This window comes from Grus americana, chromosome 3, assembly GCF_028858705.1.
Source record: "Grus americana isolate bGruAme1 chromosome 3, bGruAme1.mat, whole genome shotgun sequence".
Taxonomy (NCBI): domain Eukaryota; kingdom Metazoa; phylum Chordata; class Aves; order Gruiformes; family Gruidae; genus Grus; species Grus americana.
Window position 1 is genome coordinate 125,287,791 of NC_072854.1, and position 19,115 is coordinate 125,306,905.

General features: G+C 60.2%; 1 protein-coding gene across 3 annotated transcripts; it reads left to right on the forward strand.

Moving 5' to 3' along the window:
• The first annotated feature begins 13,478 nt into the window (after positions 1 to 13,478).
• FOXA2 (forkhead box A2) lies at positions 13,479 to 17,050 on the forward strand. Of its 3 annotated transcripts, XM_054822045.1 has the most exons (4): positions 13,479 to 13,614; positions 13,890 to 14,036; positions 14,750 to 14,819; positions 15,471 to 17,050. In XM_054822045.1, exons 3-4 carry the CDS (start codon positions 14,751 to 14,753, stop codon positions 16,731 to 16,733), a joined length of 1,332 nt encoding a protein of 443 aa, XP_054678020.1. In that variant the 5' UTR covers positions 13,479 to 13,614; positions 13,890 to 14,036; position 14,750; the 3' UTR covers positions 16,734 to 17,050. The 3 variants fall into 3 exon arrangements, with proteins under 3 accessions (XP_054678020.1, XP_054678021.1, XP_054678019.1); XM_054822046.1 differs by lacking the exon at positions 13,479 to 13,614 and having other exon boundaries at positions 13,787 to 14,036; XM_054822044.1 differs by lacking the exons at positions 13,479 to 13,614; positions 13,890 to 14,036 and having other exon boundaries at positions 14,733 to 14,819.
• Positions 17,051 to 19,115: the final 2,065 nt, after the last annotated feature.

Here is a 19,115-nt window from a genome sequence, read left to right on the forward strand (position 1 = left end):
TTTGAGGCTGCTGGAATAAATTGGGAGCTGGAGGCGGTACATGACCCATGCCCCGTGTGGGGCGCGATGCTGGTGCGAGCTGGGCTGGATGGGACCGGCTCCTGCGTCTGGGGGGACGGGGAGCTATAGCGGGGTGAGGGGGTGGCACGGCTTGGGGCTATCGCTGCGTGCCAGTGCTGGGCAAACTGAGGCTGTTTGCTGGTGACCCTGCGGTGGATGCAGTCCCAGCCTAGCTTTTTTAGGGATGCTTTGGGTCTTTAACGTGTTGCAATTAAAAAAAAAAAAAAAGGTGTATATGAAAACAAAACCCCCTGGCTGGTGGTCTTCCTCCAGCATCCCACCAGCCGTGCTGCCCCGGAGACCCTGGAACGTGGGTTGGGGAGGGGGGCAGGCTGCCCCACTGAACCAGAGTCGGGGGCACGGGGGGCAGCTCTGCACCCCCACGGTCCAGGCTGAAGCCGGGCGATTGCTCCTGCAGCAGCCACGGAGGAGATCATTTGCCTGTGTAATTGTATGCTTTGCTGTTAAGCGTATTGATTCTGAAAAGTTAATCAGACAATTTGGAGGTGCTATATCTAAAAACATAAAATCCCATTAAACTGATTAAATTAAAACTGAATCCATCTTAAATAACCCCTTGCAACTTAAAATTGTTGAAATAGCATATTGTATTCAAATAAAATTATTTCAGTCAAACAAGGCTGCGAGGAGCTCTCGCCCACCCATGCCTCGTGCGCCTCGGCGAGCGCCCGTGCCAGAGCCGTGCGCGGGGATCCCCCGTCACGCAGCACGCCCTGCCGTGTTTTGGGACCAGGGGGACGTTGGTGAGGGTCTCTGGGGGACAAACCCCTGGGTGGCGACGCTGGGGACAGGGGCGTGACTGAACGCGTGGCACAGCCTCCATAGCCTTCGCCTCGCAGCCTGGGGACAACGCGATGCTCGGCAGCGCTCTGCTCCCAGAAACATCGGGTTATGCGACTGCGTCGAAGCTGTGGCGTGTTCTCAGGTGCCTTATGCGTTGCGCTGAAACCTCCGAGCAGCTTCTGAAAAACGACGCTTTGCCGTGTGCTTTCCAGAGTGACTGCTGGTCCTGGGTGCCCACCTCGAGCTGGTGACCGGGGTCTGCTCATCGGTTCGGAAGCCAAAGGGACTCTGCTGTGGGTGCAACGCGTAGCTCTCAAACCCGGAGGCGCAGAGCGCTGCTCTTGCAACCGCTCCAGAAGCAGCGGGGGATCGGGGGGGAGCACGCCTGCCGTGCCCGGCGCATCGCCCCGATACGCTGCGTGTAGCCGAGGTGCCTCGTGGAGTGGCAGCGAGACCGGCCACCCGTGGGTCCCACAGACGCAGCCCGTGGGGGTGCCCTCGGGGCATGCCTTGCCCTGGATCTCGCAAGCGGGCAGGGGCCCTCTGACGAGGTCAGCGCCTTGATTTAAGCAACGCCTTTGCTGGGAGGGAGGAGATAGCGCGGGGCGGCCGTGAGCTCGGAGCAAGCGCTGATCCTGCAGCGCTCCCATCCCCGCTGTCCCACCGGCCGCAGCCTCTCGCTGCGCACGTCAGCTCCCCAAATCAGCTCTTCTCCAAACGGGTGCCCGCCTTTGACCCGAGGTACCTGGCTTTGGACGTAGTCCCCCGGCTCTGTCGAACTGCCAGCGTGGAGTATCGGGCAGACGCGGCAGCAGGAGCTGATTTCAGTTGTCTGAGGGACAAGAAAAGCTTTTTTTTTATCTGCCAAGAGCTGAGTTTGGGATTGTTTCTGATTGCATCACTCAGCTAAAGCGCTGCAGAGAGCTGTATGCCTTATATTGCCTTAGCGATGTTATCGGCTGGGACCCGGCAAAGCAGGACTTGTGACTCGGAGATAAGTGGAGGATTGCTCAGTTAGTTTGCTTCCAAATTTGTTTATTTTCCCCTTTCTGAGTCTACCATCTCTCCTTCTTGATAAGTTCAGATTGCGAGCCAGACTCTATTTATTTGTAAAGAAAGCGCTCCTTTTCACCATTACAAGGGAGCAATACTAATAATAATCCCATCCCTGCGGGGGGGGATGAACGCAGGCTCCCATCCGCCCTAACGCGGAGCTTTGTGCAGGGAACCGTCCGTACCGGAGGGCTTCCCGAGCATCCTGCTCCAGCTGGCCTGCAGTTTGCTTTGGAAGGCGCTCCTCCCCTGCTCTTCCTGCCAAAACTGCTTTTCCAAACAGGACAGGCACCGGCGCACCGAGCTCCCTGCTATCGGAAGGGAGCAAACCCACGGGGAAGTTTTATCGCCGAGGATGGGGGGGTGCCTGGCAAGCGGTGATGCCGAAGCCCCGTGCGTCGGTGTGCCGCTGCCTCCCTGCCTGTGGGCATGCTCACCGAAAGCTGGGAGAAGGGCTTTCCGTAGGCTTTTCCGTAGGTAAACTGGGTCGTAGCACTGGTACAACCTGCAGAGAGTCTGAAGGCGATTGCAGGTGGCTTGGGACCACGTGTGGGCAAGTCGGAGGGGTTTGGAAGGACCAGAGGCCTTTGAGCCTTGTGAGGATTAAACCAGCGGAACGAGGCGCAGCGGGGAGGGCTGCGGCTGCCTTTCTCTCTTCTCTGGGCCCAGGCTGATGTTTCTGCCTGAGCAGAAAGCGTGCGATTCCTGAACCTTCTCCTGCTCCCTCCGAGAGTGTCTGTTTACCTTTGCTGGCCCCGCGGAGCGGGCAGGGGAGGTATCAGCATGCTAAATTTCCAGCCCTGACCTCTGCAGCACTGACATGCTGCTTTATCTCCTCCGCAACCGTGGGGCTGCTTTTTGCAGCATCCCGAACAAAGGACGTGCCAGCGGCTGCCGTTTTTCACGGTGTCGTTCATGGCTGCGAGCTGCCACCGGAGGATAAATCCTGTCGTCCCCCTCACCAGCAGCAGGGAACCTTCCTCCCAAGGCCATCGGGTGCGTGCCAGCGGCGAAGCCCCCCGCTCTGGGCCTAATCCCGTGGCGCAGCGAGAGGAGGGGAAGCGCTCCCCTTCTGCGGCGGGGGGACGGGGATAATGGGGAGCCCATTAGCATCTCTATGCGCAGGGGCTGGGGGAGCAGCGGGGTGCAGGGGAGCTTCCTGAATCCACATCCTGGCATCCCTGCCCTCCCAGGTGCTGTTTGCCCACCCGAGATGCCGGGGCTGGAGGCAGCTGCGCCCCTGGGGCCAGGAAGCATCCTCCTCCTCCTCCTCCTCCTCCTGCTCCCGCCCCGGGGGCTCTGCATCACAAGGCCCGGGGTATTTCCTCGCCCGGGCGGGCTGTGTTTGCCGGGGTCCCCGGGGAGCTGACGAGGTGCTAATGCGAGGGCTGCGGCGGCTTTTCAGCCCCCAAACCGCCGGCGGGGCCGGGAGGGGGGTACCCGGGGGGGGGAGGCAGCGAGGGGTTCGCCCCCACCGCTGCTCCATTGCCAACACCCCATAAGAGTGCAGCTGGGCGGGCGGGGGGGGGGGGAAGCCAAATTTTGCCGTGGGAAAACCCCAAAGAGCCCGGGGGCACGGCGGGGGTCCGCGGGCAGGGATGCTGTGGGGGGCGGGATGGTCTCTGTGGATTGGGAACGCTGTCCCGTAAGTGGGTCTTTTGTGATGGAAAGGGAGGGGGGTCAGTGAAAGTTGTGTGCTGCGGGGAAAGTTGTGATGCTCAGGTACCCTCACGCTGCCTTCTGCAGGGAGGTAGCAGGGGCTGCGGAGGTCTCGGCGTGGCAAAAACTCGGGTGGATGGGGTAGCCGCGGGTGGGGGCTGCTGCCGGCCGGCTGCCTGCGCTGGCCATGGCTCAAACCCATCCGTGCGTGCAGCAGAATGAGGCCCGGGAGGGCAAAGCAGGGCGATTCGGTCGCTGTGGGCAGCGGTGTCGGCGCAAACCACCCCATCGTGCGTGCGGGCAGAGCTTTGCTCGTGGAGCCTGGGAAGGCGATGCCTCCGAAGGCCGCGTCCCCTCCGGTGCGGCGTGCAGCGCCCGTCGGTGAGGGCCGGCGTGGGGATGGGCGCCGGGCCCCGCTGGGACCAGCACGACCAGCCCCAGGTACGGGGGAAGGAGGTCTGGCCCAGGAGGGTCCGTGGGCGCTCTCCGTTCCTTCCCCGCGCAGGCACAAGGGCAAGAGAGATCCCAGCTACAGGAGCGGGGGAGAAATCCTGCCTCCTCCTTTCCTTTTTATCTTTTTCAGCTTGTTGCAGTCTGGTCTTTTCTTCTATTTTTGTTGCTCGCTCGTCACTACGCTTTCTGACCTTTTTTTCTGATGAAAGAACAAACGCGTTCTCTGGGGCACCTTTTGGTATTAAAATAAACGTGTGACACGTCCAGGCACCTGTTCCTACCGCTTTACTGTATAAAAACTTACCCAAAGTATAAAGCTCGGTATATAAACCCTAATCCGCGTACCTCATTTAGCAAATGCTGGTGGGTAAGGACGTACTCTCGGCGCATCTACAGATGGGTATCTGCAGAGATAAGGGCAAGCCTTGCCGTCTGCGTGCGGAGCCGCGGCTGATGAGGTGCGTAGTGGTCCTCTGTCCTCGCAAGAGTGGATTTAACTCACGGCGGGAGACCTCGGGGAGCTCTGTCTCCTGCACAGAGATTGAATTAGCCGGGCGATGGGGCTGGGCGCTGGTACGGGGACTGGGAGGCTGCTGCTGGAGATAAGCAGCGCCCTCGCTTCCCAGCCGGGATGGGGACTGGATGGCTGACGTTCTCCTGGGAACGGGTGTCCCTAGCTTGGGAAGAGAAGGGAAAGCAGCCTTCCCGCTGCGTGCGAGCACGTCCAGCCTCTCGGGCCGTCACCAACGCGGCTCGTCGGGGCTGGCGTTCTCCCAACTGGACAAGGTGATTCGGCAGTTTTCCTCCAAATATTTGCAGATGCAAAGCTGCAGGAATGAGTGCAAATATCTACGAATGCCTCTGATGTAATCTTTTTTTATTTATTATTTTTGATATCTCTTTTCCAAGCTATACCCCTTTGGTTACTCATGACAAAAAAAAAAAAAAAAAAAGAAGAATGAAGAGCAGCTTGGGGATGCTCAGGTGCCTTTAGGACCAGCCCTGAGGTCCTGACCCACGGCTTCGCCTCCGTAGGAGCGGTACTGCCTGTGGGGGCTCGCGGATGCTACCGCACCCCGCGAGGAGTCGCCGGCCCACGTGTGTGCCACGTGCTGCCGGCCCGGCGGCTGCCAAACTCCCCCGGCGCACACCTGGGGCAGGGGGGCCGCCGCCTCTGCCCCGCTCCCAAAGAGGCGCAGCTAGCGGCAGATGGAAATAGCAGCAGCTCTGTTGATTTACAACCGCAGCCCTGACTTTAATGGGCTGTTTTTGCTCCCCGACAGCTACGGATTCGGTCTTTTTTTTTTTTTTTTTTTGTAACAAGCCTCTCTTTTTCCCTGCGTGCGACCCATTAGCTCCTTTAAACCGAGGGCGCGCGGGGAGGCGAGGGTTCGCCCTGCGTGCTGGGGGTACGCGCGAGCTGCTCTCGTCTCCCCGTTGAAAAAAACCAAACCCGAATCCTATAAGCATAAAAGGCCTTTGTCTGCAGCGGTCCCTGCTCTTCCTCCCCCTGCCCCGGGAGAGGCAGCCGGCGATTTCGAGCAGACGGGTGCTGCTGCACCCCGGTGAAGGGCCGGCGGGCGGTGGCAGCCGCGGGCGCCCCAGCTGTGCCGCAGGGGTGATGCCTCCCCACGCCAGCCCCGGCAGGAATGTTTGCTGTCACCGCAGCCTGCGGCAAGGAAATATTTTCCAAGCAAAAAAAAAAAAAAAAAAAAAAAAAAAGGCCTCCCAGTGTATTTCGTGCTGACGGCTTCCAGCAGCCCTCTGTAGCCGTCTTGTTCTGCCGCCGCCGGGACACCTACCCGGAGGAAGAGAGGAGGCGAAGGTGGGAGAGCTTTAAAAAGCTCTGGTTAGGTTTGTTCCACCCTGGCCGTCCCCCTCTAGAGTGGGGCTTTAGAGGCTGCAAAACACCCAGTGGCTGCTTGGAAGCGGGGTGGGGGGGGGACACACACAGATGGTTTCCCGTCTGTCTGGGATGCTCGAACCCCCCCTGCCCAGCATCGTGTCCCGGAGAGGAGAAGCGGGGTCCCGCGCATCGCGCAGCGGAGGTTAAGGGATGCCCCGGCTCCTTCCCAGGCTGGGCTGTGAATGTAGGTCAAAGCCCTCTCCTCACTGAAATGCAGTGACGATGATGGTGTTACAGGTTGGGCTGAAATATGTACCTCCGGGTCTTTACTCTGGCACCAAAACAAAACCTACTCAGAAAACCGTGAAAAATAAACCCAGCCTGTGAATGCAGCTGATTGGAAGTTTTTCCAGCAGAAAGTGCTGTCCGACCCATGTAAAATCATTCCTCGGGCATGTGTTGATTTGGGCAAAGGTTCCTCTGAAAAGAGAAAAAAAGATCAGAGCGAGGGGGGGAGAAATGTTTGGAGAGAGCCCGAGCCGCTGCCTTCAGCGGAGCTTTTCCATCCCCGCTGCAGAATGGCTCTCCCTTGGAAATGCACTTTATTTAGCAGCCTAAATGCACTTTATTTAGCAGCCTGGTACGTGCTGCCGTCACAGGGGGCAAAACAAGAGCGTCTGCTGCGGGCTTGGCTGAGATGCTGGTCCCTGGTGGGGATGCTTCCGTTGCCTCCGCGCTTTTCCCCCCAAGGACACGGGAATGTGAGTTTTACCAGGAGTTTTAGGGGGGGAAAAAGGGTCTCGGCAGCAGGCAGGAGCCAGCCCCGGGAGAAAGCCCGGCTGGGACGAGCCGTGCCGGTGGCACTGCAGCTCGGTCAGCACGTCCTGCCCGGGACAGGCAGCCTCCCCCATTTCCCACCAGCCTCATTGGAGCCGTTCTGGGGGCCGAGAGCAGGTGCCGAAGGCTTGTCCTCGAGTTGGGGTGGGGGTTTTTTCATTGGAAAGATTTATTTAATTTTTTTTTTTAGAGCAGAAAGAAAGGATTACTGAGCCAGGTGAACGTTTGTTTGGCAGATGCTAAGCCAATCACGCAGTCAAAGCTTTCCCGCATCCTAACAGGATCGAGATTAAATTTTTTGCCTCAAATGAGTGGGGTGGAATTAAAACGACCTCGCAGGTGGCGACAGCCCTTAGCTCTAGCGATGGGTGTCGCTGGCCCATGGCAGAGGCGGGTGCCCCTGGGACGGGGTGCCCATCCTGGACCAAAACCCCCCCCGTAACCTGGCAGCGCCGAGCTCAAGGCGGCAGGGGTACGGATGTCCCGGCATCCCCGGGCTCACCCCACCGGGGTGGCACCGACCCCTCGCCCCGGGGCAGGCTCTGCGTCCCGCTCGCGGCACAGAAATGGGCTTGTGCGCCCGCGGCCGACCCCGAGCAGATTTATGGGGTGATCCTGGGCTGCTATTAGTGGCCAAGGAACCGCAGACTCACAGACAGGGTTTGAGTCCCAGGCAAGCTCCTGTGTTTTTTCGGAGCAGAAATCTCCGCTCCGGCTGTTTTGCCGGCGGCTCTGCCAGGGACACCTCGTTCCCGCGAGCTGCCGGCTCCGGATGGGGCACCCGGGGAGACGGGGTCCCCTGGGAGCGGTGGGCTCCCCTGGTCCCTGCACCCCCCTCCCCGGCAGCCGGGGGAGACAGAGGGGTGACGCAGAGGAGGGGGGTGACGCAGGGGCTCTGTGCAAAGCGTGCCGCCTCGCTTCCCCGAGCTCGGAGGAGCCGTCGCGCTCGGCGAGCGGTTCGCCCTGCTATTTATACCCCGCCGCGCGCGAGAGGAGCCTTTCAGTATAAATGAAGCTATTTTAAAGGTCTTGGCCAGGTATAACTGGTTTAAACAGGGCCGGTAATGACTCAGAGGGCTATAAATGTCCGTCAGAGCCCTCAGCGAAGCTGTCGGGGATTGATCTCCCGAGCGAGCAGCCTCCCGTCGCCGGGCGAGAGCCTGCGCGCGCTCCCGTCCCCTGACACCAAGCCCACCGGCAGCGCCCCTTCGAGCTCCCTTCGCCCGCGGCCTGAGGGTTCACGCGCGCCGTTCCTCCGTGGTTATTTTGGGCGCTGTGCGCGTACGGGCCCGGCGGTCCCCGCGGCTCCCTTCGCCAACCGGAGGCTGCGGAGCCGCATCCCTGCCGCGGGCTGAGCATCGGCAGCTCCCGACGGGCTGGGGCGACTGGTTTGGCTGGTCGCATCTCTTTGGTATTACGGGATGCGTTAAGTCTTTCGTTAGGGGGTCCCTCTTTAAGGTGATGGGGACGATGCGCTGGACCACCTCGGGCTGCAGCGGGCTTTGCTTCGTGCCCCTCTGGAACGCGAGTCGCTGCGCTCCTCCTCCCTCGGTCTCTGTGGGGACTGAAGCACCTTCGGACTAGGCCAGGCTGGAAGGTTTCCAGCAGAAAGGGGTTTTGTTAGGAAATAACAGGGAGTTTTTAAAGCAGAGGGTTTTGGGAGGAGTCTCTGTATTCAATTTTCCTGTTTGTTTTCTTATTGTAAAACCAAAGACATTTCAGTTTTCAGAAACTGATAATTAAACATAAAAAATATTTCCCCTGAATGAAACCAAAACCTGAATACTTTGGTCAGCCAGGTAAAACTTCCTTTGCCTGCCAGGGCCTTTGGGGACGACGCTAAGGAAAACGTCCGTGGCAGGACTTTCCTGGGAGGTGAGGAAGGCTTTCTTTTTCTCCTTTCTTTTTCGATCTGGAAAGTCAGCGTCGCTGCACATCTCCCTCAGCTCCGTCACGTGAAAGCAGGGGAGCTGGAGCGGCCCCGCACGCCCCAAGCGCCGGGATAAATCCATTAGCTCCGGGTTTTTCACACCAAGCCTTCTCCTCCGGACATCGTTCCAGATGCCAGCGCATCTTGTTTACCCAGCAAAACGCGCTCGTGGAGAAAACCAGCGCCGGGGCGTCACGTGGGCCACGGTAAACAGCCAGCAGATGCACTCTGTTTATTTTGCTTCAGAGCCTTTCCAGAAGGCACCGTTTTGCTGGTGGGCTCCTCAGAGGGGGCTTTTGCCCGTACCCGCGTCCCCCGTGGCGGCAGATGCCCGCTGCCGGCCGCCCCGCGAGGGCTCAGCAGCAGGTACGGTCCCACCGGCGCCCATCGCACCATCCCTGGGGGCTGGGGACCAGCGAGGTCCCTGCCTTGGGCTGTCGTCGCGCCCGGGAGCCATCGGCAAATGCTCTCAGGTTCCCCAGTTGCGTCTCGGGAGCTCGTCGTCGCCATTGGTACCGGTGCCGGCACTCACCGAGCATGCCGGTGAGCCGGGGGGACCCCCTCCATCCCCGAGGGGGACAATAGTGGACTCTATTCCCCCTCCCAAGTCACATTCTTCAGGCACTTGCGGGGTTTTATTTTACCAATCACTGATTTCAGCAACTCGTTACCTTCACTGGCATGTTGAATAATTACAGAGTGGGGAGGAATATTAAAATAGCACCTGGATGACTGAATACGCCAAAAATAGCCACGCCGGCCACGTCCTGACCGGCCGGATCCTTGGGTACGTTTGTGGATGCAGTGAGTTTCTCTGCGATGAAGTCCCTGGGACCGGGGGATATCATTCCAGTATTAAAAAGACAGATATCCTTGGGCTCGTGATCAGATATTAAAATTACAAAACTTTTGCATACTCCTGGCTCTTCCTTTGTTAGACTTGTTAAAGCCTTGGAAAATATTTTCATGAATTAAGAAGCCCCATTAAATGTTGAATCTAATTAGGAGAGACTTGGCTGTAGAGTTCTTCAAATAGTTAAGTCAATATTATACGGTGTAATTGTGGTAATTCCCCGGCGGCGCCGCAGCTGACGACGGCCTGTTTTAGCGCGTAGGTAACTCCGAGGATGGGGGAAAACTCTCCCCACCGGGGAACGTCACTTATTTCGCTGGTTCCCATCTGGAACCTTCAATGAGCAAAGGATATTGTTTCCTGACAGGCCCCAAAGAAGTGACAGGGACCCCGGAGGCATCCTCAGGAGCATCCTCAGGAGCGGCACCCCGGCGAACCGACGCTGAACGTGACCTTGGGATCATTCCGTGCCGGAGAGCCGGGCTCTTTCCAGCTCTGCCGCGGGACTACCCAGAGAGCTTTGGTCCAGATGCTCAACCTCTCTCCGGCATATTGCCCTGGTTCAGAGACGTTAATAGTCATCGTCGTCATCCTCCAGTTGCGTGGCGTTCTTGTGTGAGCGAAGGCTCCTGGGGATGCTCCCAGCCCAGCGCGGCCCCTTGACCTTACGTGTTGCTCCTTGCAGGGATGCCGAAGGAACTAAGCCGGGAATAAAGTCTTACCGGGGGAAGGCCTCGATAAATCCCGGCGGTAAGTGCGGTGGCACCGTGTGCGCACCCCAGGCCGTCTCCCTTCCTGGCAGGCCGTTTGCCTGTTGTCTCTAACGAGATCTGCGGCCGCGCGGGCTCCTTTTGCTTCTTGTTATTGAAATGCCGCTCTTCGTGAGGGCATCGGCTGCTGCTGTCTCACAGGAGAGCCCCTTCCTCAATTAAAGGAGGAAAAAAAAAAGCCAACTCGTTTAGTTTGAAACAGCAGTTCAATTGGGAGAGTTCATTATATTGGATTAATTACGATAATTATCAGTTGAAGGGAGATAATTACCCTGTTTGTTGTCGAGAACAAGGTAAGAGGCTCTTTTTTTTTTTTTTTTTTTTTTTTAATTGTTATTTCCTTTTGCACAGACCAGCCTGGTTATGCCATGTGGGGGCACGGGGGAGGCGAACACCAGCACCGGGGCTTCACCCTCTCCCGCCTTAGGGCACGCGGCTCATCACCGGCCGCGGTTACGTGCTCGCCTGCTCGCTGGCCACCAAAGCCCGGCCGTCAGCCTGGGCTCAGAAGCATCCTCCCCTTCCCAGCCATGCCCTGCCCTGCCCTGCTCCTCACACGAAATTGCCGTTGCAACCCTGGGAGTGCCGGGAAAGAGGGAGCGGGATGCGCTCGCTGGCATCGTCGTTGCTGCAAGTGATGGAGGCGGCCGAAAAAGCACCCCAACTCCCGGCAAAGCTTCGCGCCAGTCACCGGCCTCCCAGCCCTGGGAAGGGAGAGATGGCTCCTCCAGTCGTGACTTCTAATGCAAATAAGAATGTCATTTAAAAATTAAATTTAAAATAAATATTAGTTAAATATTAAAGAGAAGAAATAATTTCTAAATGGCTGGTGTGTTTCTCAGTAACCCAACCGGGTATGTTTAAATAAGACACCGCTGAAAATTTTCAATTGTTATCATCCTAGGTATTTTAAAAAATGTTTCTTATAAGGCCAGAATATATATTTTACGGCTTCTTTTTCTGCTCTCTTAGGAGGTATTAATTATTTTAGCAGGTTTCCTCAGGCTAGGAGCGTGGAAGGCTGCCCTAGCGAAAGAAGGGAGAAGGAGGTGGCGGCTGCAGGACCCGGGCCGCTTACCGGAGCAGAGATCCCCGTTGCTGCCTGCCGGGTTGGTGCCACATCCAGCCACCTTCAGACGAGCTGCCGTCTTTGCACGGCCACGTTTATGAATGCAAATGCTCGCGTAGCTCAAAGTGCGTGTCCTTGTGTTACAGAGACAAAGCCTTTGTCTGGGGACGAGGACGTGGTCGCTGTAGTTCACCCTCGGCACCATGTCCCCGGGATGCGCGTGCCAACGATGCTCTGGGCACGCCGGCCGGGAGGGACGCCGCCGTTCCTTGGGACACAGGGGATGCGGTGGGTGAGGAGAGCTTCTCCTCGTCCACCGCGTGCTGCGTGGAAGGTCCTTCGTGTCCCGGGCAGGGCGAGAGGCTCGGATCGTGGGACAGAGAATGAAGGGTGCGATAGCAGACCAAGGAGGCAAAACTGGATTTAAGCACTGGGGCTGGAGCAACGACGGTAGGAATGTCCTCTGTAGCCGAGGAGTGGCCTCAAGTGAACGTTTTGGGTCAAAATCCAAGTGAACAGGACTCTCGTGAAAGCAACTCTGCTGCTCCGCAGCTTCCAGTCTGCGCAGCGGGGTGACGAGAGGCAGAAAAACCTCATCTTTGCTGGCAACAAAATTCAAAGCCCTGCTGACCTGAGGGGGAAACGGCACTTCCTAAAGAGCGGCGCGAGACCGGGACCCGCAGAGCCCCGGCTGCGCGTTCCTGCCGCTCCCCGTGCTGAGGTGCCAGACGTGCTCGGAGCACGCTAGCATCCGTGCCGCTGCAGGACGAAGGCCTGAAGGCGGGTGAGTTTATTGCACGGGGAAATTCTCGTTATGGCCTCCCTCCTCCTCCCGTGGAGCTCACCGGGAACTTCCACACCAAATCCAGCCGCGCTGAAAACACGCGCTCACCTCCCGCACCTCGTGTTCAGAGGGAAAAAATGATGCTAAAGTTAACCACGCCTCAGCCTAAATGGCTGAAGTCAGCCGTAAGCGGGGAGCTGAGTGGACAGGATCTCTGAACTGATGATCTTCGTCATGTCCAGTGGCCACAGTTACTAATTTTACTGAATCCTCCCCAAATTCTCCCTTCCTGCGCCTTTTGACTGTGCTGCGTGATGCTCCAGAGGAACACAAAGCTCTGTGGAGATACGTTAGGTCGGAGAGTCCGGTCCCGGGCTCTGCTAGGTCAGACTTGGGGTGCACCTAGCCCAGGAGCCCCTTTCAGCCGTGCCCCAAGGCAGGTGATTTGGGGGTGAATATAAAGCCCCCGGTGCGGGCAGCGTGCTCCCCCCCCCGGGGAAAAGCCCCTCTTGCAGAGACGAGCGTGCCTGAGCCATTTGGAGTGGGACCCCCCATCCCCACTCGGGGGGATGCAGCACCCGCACGGCGGCCCCCGGTGTCCCGCGGGGTCTCCCCCCAACACTCACCCCCCCCCACCCCCCCCGCGGACCCACAGCAGGCGACAGGGGGCGCCCCGCCACCGCTTTTCACCGGCGGGACACCGGGACGGGCCCCTCCCGGCGGGGGGCACCGCTGCTCCCCTCGCTTTTGGGGGTACCCCCCCGTCCCGGCGGGGGGAAGCCCCCCTCGGGTCATACCCCAACCAACCCCCGCATCCCCTAAATAGGGAGTGGGAGGGAGGCGGGCTGTCCCCTGTCGCCGAGGCTATCGCGATAGGAGCGTGCCCTGGCGGAGGCGGTGGGGGTGTTGGCGGTGGCTCCCGAGGGTGCTGGGATGAGTCCTGCGGGAGGTCCAGGGTTCCTCCCGGAGCGGGAGCCCCGCGGTGAGGTGAAATCCTGCTCTCTGTTGGCTTTGTGTTAATATTTAAAAACTATCGCCAGCCTTCGCCGATCGATGGGGAGGGGGGGGGAGAGAGAGAGAGACAGAGTGTGTGTGTGTGTGTGTGTGTGTGTTCCCCCCTCTCGGGAGCGATAAATAAATAAATAGATAGAGAAATAAATAAATGAAATCTGCGGTTTCGGGGGTTCTTTTGAAGGTGGGCAGATGTAGGTGGGGATCTATGAAACAGGCAAAAACAAATCCCCGGGCGCGGTGGAGGCGGCCAGGGCCGTGCGCCGTTCCTCGGCGCCGGGGGGGGTAGGGGGGGCAGGCAGGGATGCTGCCGGGGGAGGCACGGCCCCAGCCCGGGGGGGTGGCGGCGGCGGGGTGTGGAGGTGGAGGGAAGCTCCCCGCTCCCTCCTGCCGGGGAAGGAGCCGCGCTCGGTGCCCCTGCGCCGGCCGGACCCCGCCGGGAGCCGACGTGCCCGCAGCGCCCATGGGGCGGGCGGCGGAGCCGGGTGGGTTTTGGAATCGGGTGATTTTTGTCGTCCGTCTGTCCGTCCTTCCTTCCCGCCACCCCCCCCCACCCCCCCCCCCCCGAGGCTGCCGGGGCGTCTCGGCAGTGGGAGCGGCGGCGCTGCCCCGACGGCGCCCACCGGGACCCTCGCACCGCCCGGCCCGGCGCCGGGGGAGCCCCCGGGCCCCCGACGGCTCTTCTCCCGCGCCGCCCGCCGCGCTCCCCCCTCCTCCTTTCCTGCCCTTCCTGTTTGTTTTAGTTACGAATTTGTTGTAGGTACCTGAGCCGGAGCCCGGGGAAGAGCCAGAGCGGCGGCTGCCGGCTGCCGGGCCCGCCGATGGGGCAGAGCCGGGGCACGGCCGGGCGGGCGGCGGCCTGAGCCCCGGGGCCGGGGGCTCCGCCGAGCAGCAGCGGGGAGAAAAGGTGCGTGGGGCTGGGCTGGGAGCTGCCTCCCCTCGGGGCTGCGGGGGGGAACGGCTCCCGTCGGGGATGTCCGCGGGGGGGGGGGGGGCGGTGGGATTGGGGGGGGGTGGAAATCGGCTCCCGCAGGATCCCCCTGCAAAGTCGGGGGGAACCCGGGTACGGGGAGGCGGGGAGACGACAGGTCGTCCCGGAGCCCCGGGGTGCTGCCGGGCCCGCCGTGCTCGGCGGCGGGGTGCGGATAGGTGCGCGGGGGGCCCCGGAGGAGCCTCTCCCGCCTAGGTGTGAGCTGATTATTCAAATGGGCAGCCGAGGACCTGGGGATTGGAGGCTCGCCCGGCCGCTCCGTGCTATATCACTCGGGCACCCACGTCACTGCAGCACTTGTCCTCCTCTTCCTCCTCCTCCTCTTCTTCCTCCCTCCTCCCTCCTCCTCCTCCGGCTCCTCCATCGCCTCCGGGCGACTCTTCGCCGCGAAGCACTGCGAAAACCCACCCAAGGAGCAGCAGCGAAAAAAAAACCCCAGCCCCAGCGCCGCTCGATTTCTCCCCCCCCCCCCATTCCTCCCTCCCTCCTCTTCCTCCTCCTCCAGAGGCTCCGACGGAGGGGAGGGAGGGCTGGGGACTTTTTTTTTTTTTTTTTTTTTTTTTGGGTTGCTCTCTGTCGTCGTTTGTTGTGGCTGTTAAATTTTAAACTGCCATGCACTCCACTTCCAGTATGCTGGGAGCGGTGAAAATGGAAGGCCATGAGCACACGGACTGGAGCAACTACTACGGGGAGCCCGAGGTAAGGAGGGGAGCCGGGGCTCCGCCGCCCCCCGCCCCGGCCCGCCCCGGCCCCGGCCGGGGTCCCCCCGCCGTGCCAGCCCCGGGACAAGATTAACTTTGGCATCCCATACCGAACCGGGCTCCTCGCTGGCTGCCTGCTGCGGGCAGGGCTGCGCCGGGTGCGGGCAGGGGCGCGGCGGCAGCGCGGGGGCTCCGCGGGTTGGGGGGTCCCGGGGGGGCGCGGGGCAGCGGGTGCTGCCGGGCGGCGGTTCGCTGTTTTTTCACACCCCCCCCAACCCCCCCCCCCCCCCACTCCTCCCAGGTATTTTTCTCGCTCCGGGTAGGGGTGTTCCTTCCCCTTCCTCCAACTCCCCTTTCCAGGACGGATCCGCCGATCGTGCTGCCATCCCTTCTCTTTTTTAATATATATACCTATATATATTTGTTTTTCATTAACGAGAAAAACAAGCCCCCCGCCCCGGGATTTAACCCTTCCCGGCCCGCGGGGCACGGAGCCCCGGGGCTGCAAAGGCTCTCCGGGGCTGGGCAGGGGGTGTCCCCGAACCGCTCCCCGCTCGCCGGGCTGCCCTTGTCCCCGACGGGGCTACCCGCCTGCCTCCTCCCCGTCCCCCCCCCAAATCTCCCTCCTCTCTCTCGCTTGCCCCTGCAGAGCTATTCCTCAGTGAGCAACATGAACGCGGGGCTGGGCATGAACAGCATGAACACGTACATGACCATGTCGGCCATGAGCACCACGGCCAACATGACGGCTGCCACCTCCATGAACATGTCCTACGCCAACACGGGCATGAGCCCCTCGCTCACCGGCATGTCCCCAGGCGCAGGGGCCATGCCCGGCATGGGCTCGGCCGGCGTGGCAGGGATGGGTGCCCACCTGAGCCCCAGCATGAGCCCCATGGGGGGCCAAGCGGGCTCCATGAACGCCCTGGCCCCCTACACCAACATGAACTCCATGAGCCCCATCTACGGGCAATCCAACCTCAACCGCTCGCGGGACCCCAAGACCTACCGGCGGAGCTACACGCACGCCAAGCCGCCCTACTCCTACATCTCCCTCATCACCATGGCCATCCAGCAGTCGCCCAACAAGATGCTGACGCTGAGCGAGATCTACCAGTGGATCATGGACCTCTTCCCCTTCTACCGCCAGAACCAGCAGCGCTGGCAGAACAGCATCCGCCACTCGCTCTCCTTCAACGACTGCTTCCTCAAGGTGCCCCGCTCCCCGGACAAGCCGGGCAAAGGCTCCTTCTGGACGCTGCACCCCGACTCGGGCAACATGTTTGAGAACGGCTGCTACCTGCGCCGCCAGAAGCGCTTCAAGTGCGAGAAGCAGCTGGCCGCCAAGGACAGTGGCGGAGCGGGCAGCGGGGCGGGCGGCGGGGGCAAGAAGGGGCCCGGGCAGCCCCCCAGCCAGCCCTTGGGGGAAGGCAGCTCCTCGGGGGGCTCCGAGGGCTCAGCCGGCGCCGAGTCCCCAGCCAGCGCCTCGCCGTGCCAGGACCACAAGCGCACCCTGGCCGACCTGAAGGGCACGCCGGGGCTGAGCCCCGGGGAGCCGGCAGCCTCGCCGGCCCAGCACCTCCTGGCCCCTCCGCACGCCGGCCTGCCCCACGACGCCCACCTCAAGCCCGAGCACCACTACGCCTTCAACCACCCCTTCTCCATCAACAACCTGATGTCCTCCTCCGAGCAGCAGCACCACCACCCTCACCACCACCACCACCACCACCACAAAATGGACCTGAAGGCCTACGAGCAGGTGATGCACTACTCGGGCTACGCCTCGCCCATGCCCGGCAGCCTGGCCATGGGGCCCGTAACGAACAAAAACGGCTTAGAGTCCTCCCCTTTAGCCGGAGAGACTTCTTACTACCAAGGTGTGTATTCCCGGCCCATCATGAACTCCTCCTAAAAGGGGTGAGGGGAAAACCTCCCCTGGCGAGGGGGAAAAGCCCCCCGCGCCCCCCGCGCAGCCCCCTAGCAGAGCGATGGACTATGAACGCTGTCGAGCACGGTACATATACATATATATATCTATCTTTTTTTTTTTTTTTTTTTTTTCCGTTGGCTCCAGATGTTTGCATCCGTTCGGGAAACAGCGGCCGCGTGTCTCGCAAGCATCTCGGCCCGCGCCAAGGGCAGGCGCGTTGGTCCCCCCCGCGCCGGCCCAAAGCCACCCGTGCCTGGCGGGGGCTGCGATTCCCTTCGTTTGCCTTGTGGGGTGGTTTGTTTTGGTGGGGAGGGGCGGGTTGGGGGAGAGGGGACAGGGAAAAAGGGGTTTCTGTTGGGCTTTTTTTTTTTTTGTCGTCGTCGTCGCAAGGAGGTATAAATATATCTATTTTTTTGTGTGGAAGTGATGGGGGGGGGGAGAAAAAAAAAACAAAAAACAAACCACAAACAAAACAAAACCCTCCTTCAGTGTGAAACCCATGCTAGTTTTGAATCCGAGGACCAAAAGTCTTGTAACGTTGTAAAAAGGGGGAAAAGAGGGGGGTGGGGGGAAGAGAAAAAAAAAAAAACTACGAAAAAAAATTAAAAATTAAAAAAAAAAGTCAGGATAGATCGTTGTAATTGAAACAAACGCTTGATGTTACCGGGAGAGTAAACTACTTGGATCTGATTAATTTATCGTTTCTGTATGCTTTATTTATGGCTTATGAATGTGTATTCTGGTAGCGACTAGCCAGATTTTCACAGAACTATATTAAAGTGTTATTGGCGGTTTTTTTCCCCCTGCATCTCTGTGTCGCCGGGACTCGCCCGTCTCCTCCGCCGCCCCGGCCCGGTTCGCCGGGACCCCGCCGCTCGCCGCCAGCCCCGGCCGTGCCGCCCCGACGGTGCGGCGGTGCCGGCCCGGAGCTCCCCGCCGGTTTCCCTCGGAGGGGCTCGGCCGGCTGGGGAGCCTGCCCGGGGAGAGGAGGGGTGCTTAGCGGGGAGGGAGAGGGGCGGCTCGGGGAGCCGGTGTGTCCCCGCAAAGCCGGGGCGGGGGGGGTCGGGAGCGGGGACCCCCTTTTCGCTCGGGACCCTCCACGAAACGGCGCGGCCGGCGTGGCCGCGGGATCCCTCGCCCCGCGATCACCGGGCAGTGTTAATTAGGGGGGGGAAATTAGGGCTCGGAGAGGCGAGCGCATCCCTGCCCTTCCCGGGGCGGGCCGGGGGGGGCACCTCGGTACCTCGGCGGGGGGATCAACCGGCGGCGAAAACCTGGGGCGAGCTTTTTTATTTGGCCTCTACACACCTCGGGGCCGCTCCGAGCCTCACGGCCGGGCAGCGGAACCCTCCGGCCGCCCCACCGCCACCCCCGGGCAGCCCGGCCGGGCTTATTTGCATTTATTTCCCCCCCTGCCCCCCCGTAAATACCCCGCCCGTCTCCCCAACCACTTGTTGTTTTTCCCACGCGTTTTTACGGCAGTCATAGATGTTGCTTTCTGAAATAACATTCAAATCCTCCTTAAAATTCCGCATTGTCCGCGGGAAGAGAAAAGAGGAGAAGGGGAGAGAGCGGGGGGGGGACGGGACGGGGGGGACACGGACGGACACAGGCGGGGTGGGGGGAAAAAAAACCCTCCCAAAAACAAAACAGGGATCCAGCCAGAAATCTGTCCGTCTCTATACGGCAAGGACACACACGTTGTGAACCAAGGCATGCAATGTGTTTCATTAGCACATAAAAGGCTCCCGCGGGGAAGGAGCACGGGCGCGGGGGTGCCGCCGGTTTGGGGAGAGGGCGGCGGGCTGCACCGCTGCCGCCCCCCCGCCTCCCGCCGCGCCCCCGGCCGCGGCTCCGCGTCGCTCCAGCCCCGGCACCGACACGACGAGGTGCCGTTTGGATGGCCGCTCCAGAAGCAGGTCTCTCCCCCCCGCCTCCCTTTTTTTTTTTTTTTTTTAATTTTTTATTTTCCCCTTCCTCTGGCCTGGTTCACGCTGAAATGCAAGGATGGGGACTTGAAGGAGAGGGGGGGAAAAAAGGGGAAAAAAAAAAAATCCACACGCTAGACGTTATTTCTTTTTCTTTACACCCTCTGGCATTTTTCTCTCCCCCTCCCCACACAACTCGCCCGCCCCCAGCCTTGCTGCAAGTGCATTCTGCTCCTGCCGGTTTAAGCAACCGTGATCTGTGAATAAACAAAGTCAGTAAACAAAAAAAAAAAAAAAAAAAAAGGGGGGGGGGGAATCTAGATCCAAATTCCAGGAGGGTAAACTTTCAACACCACGTCATACTTCAGCAAATTTACACAGATATTATATTGCGTCCCTTTCCTTCCCCCCCCCCCTCCTTTTGAGCCATTGTGCT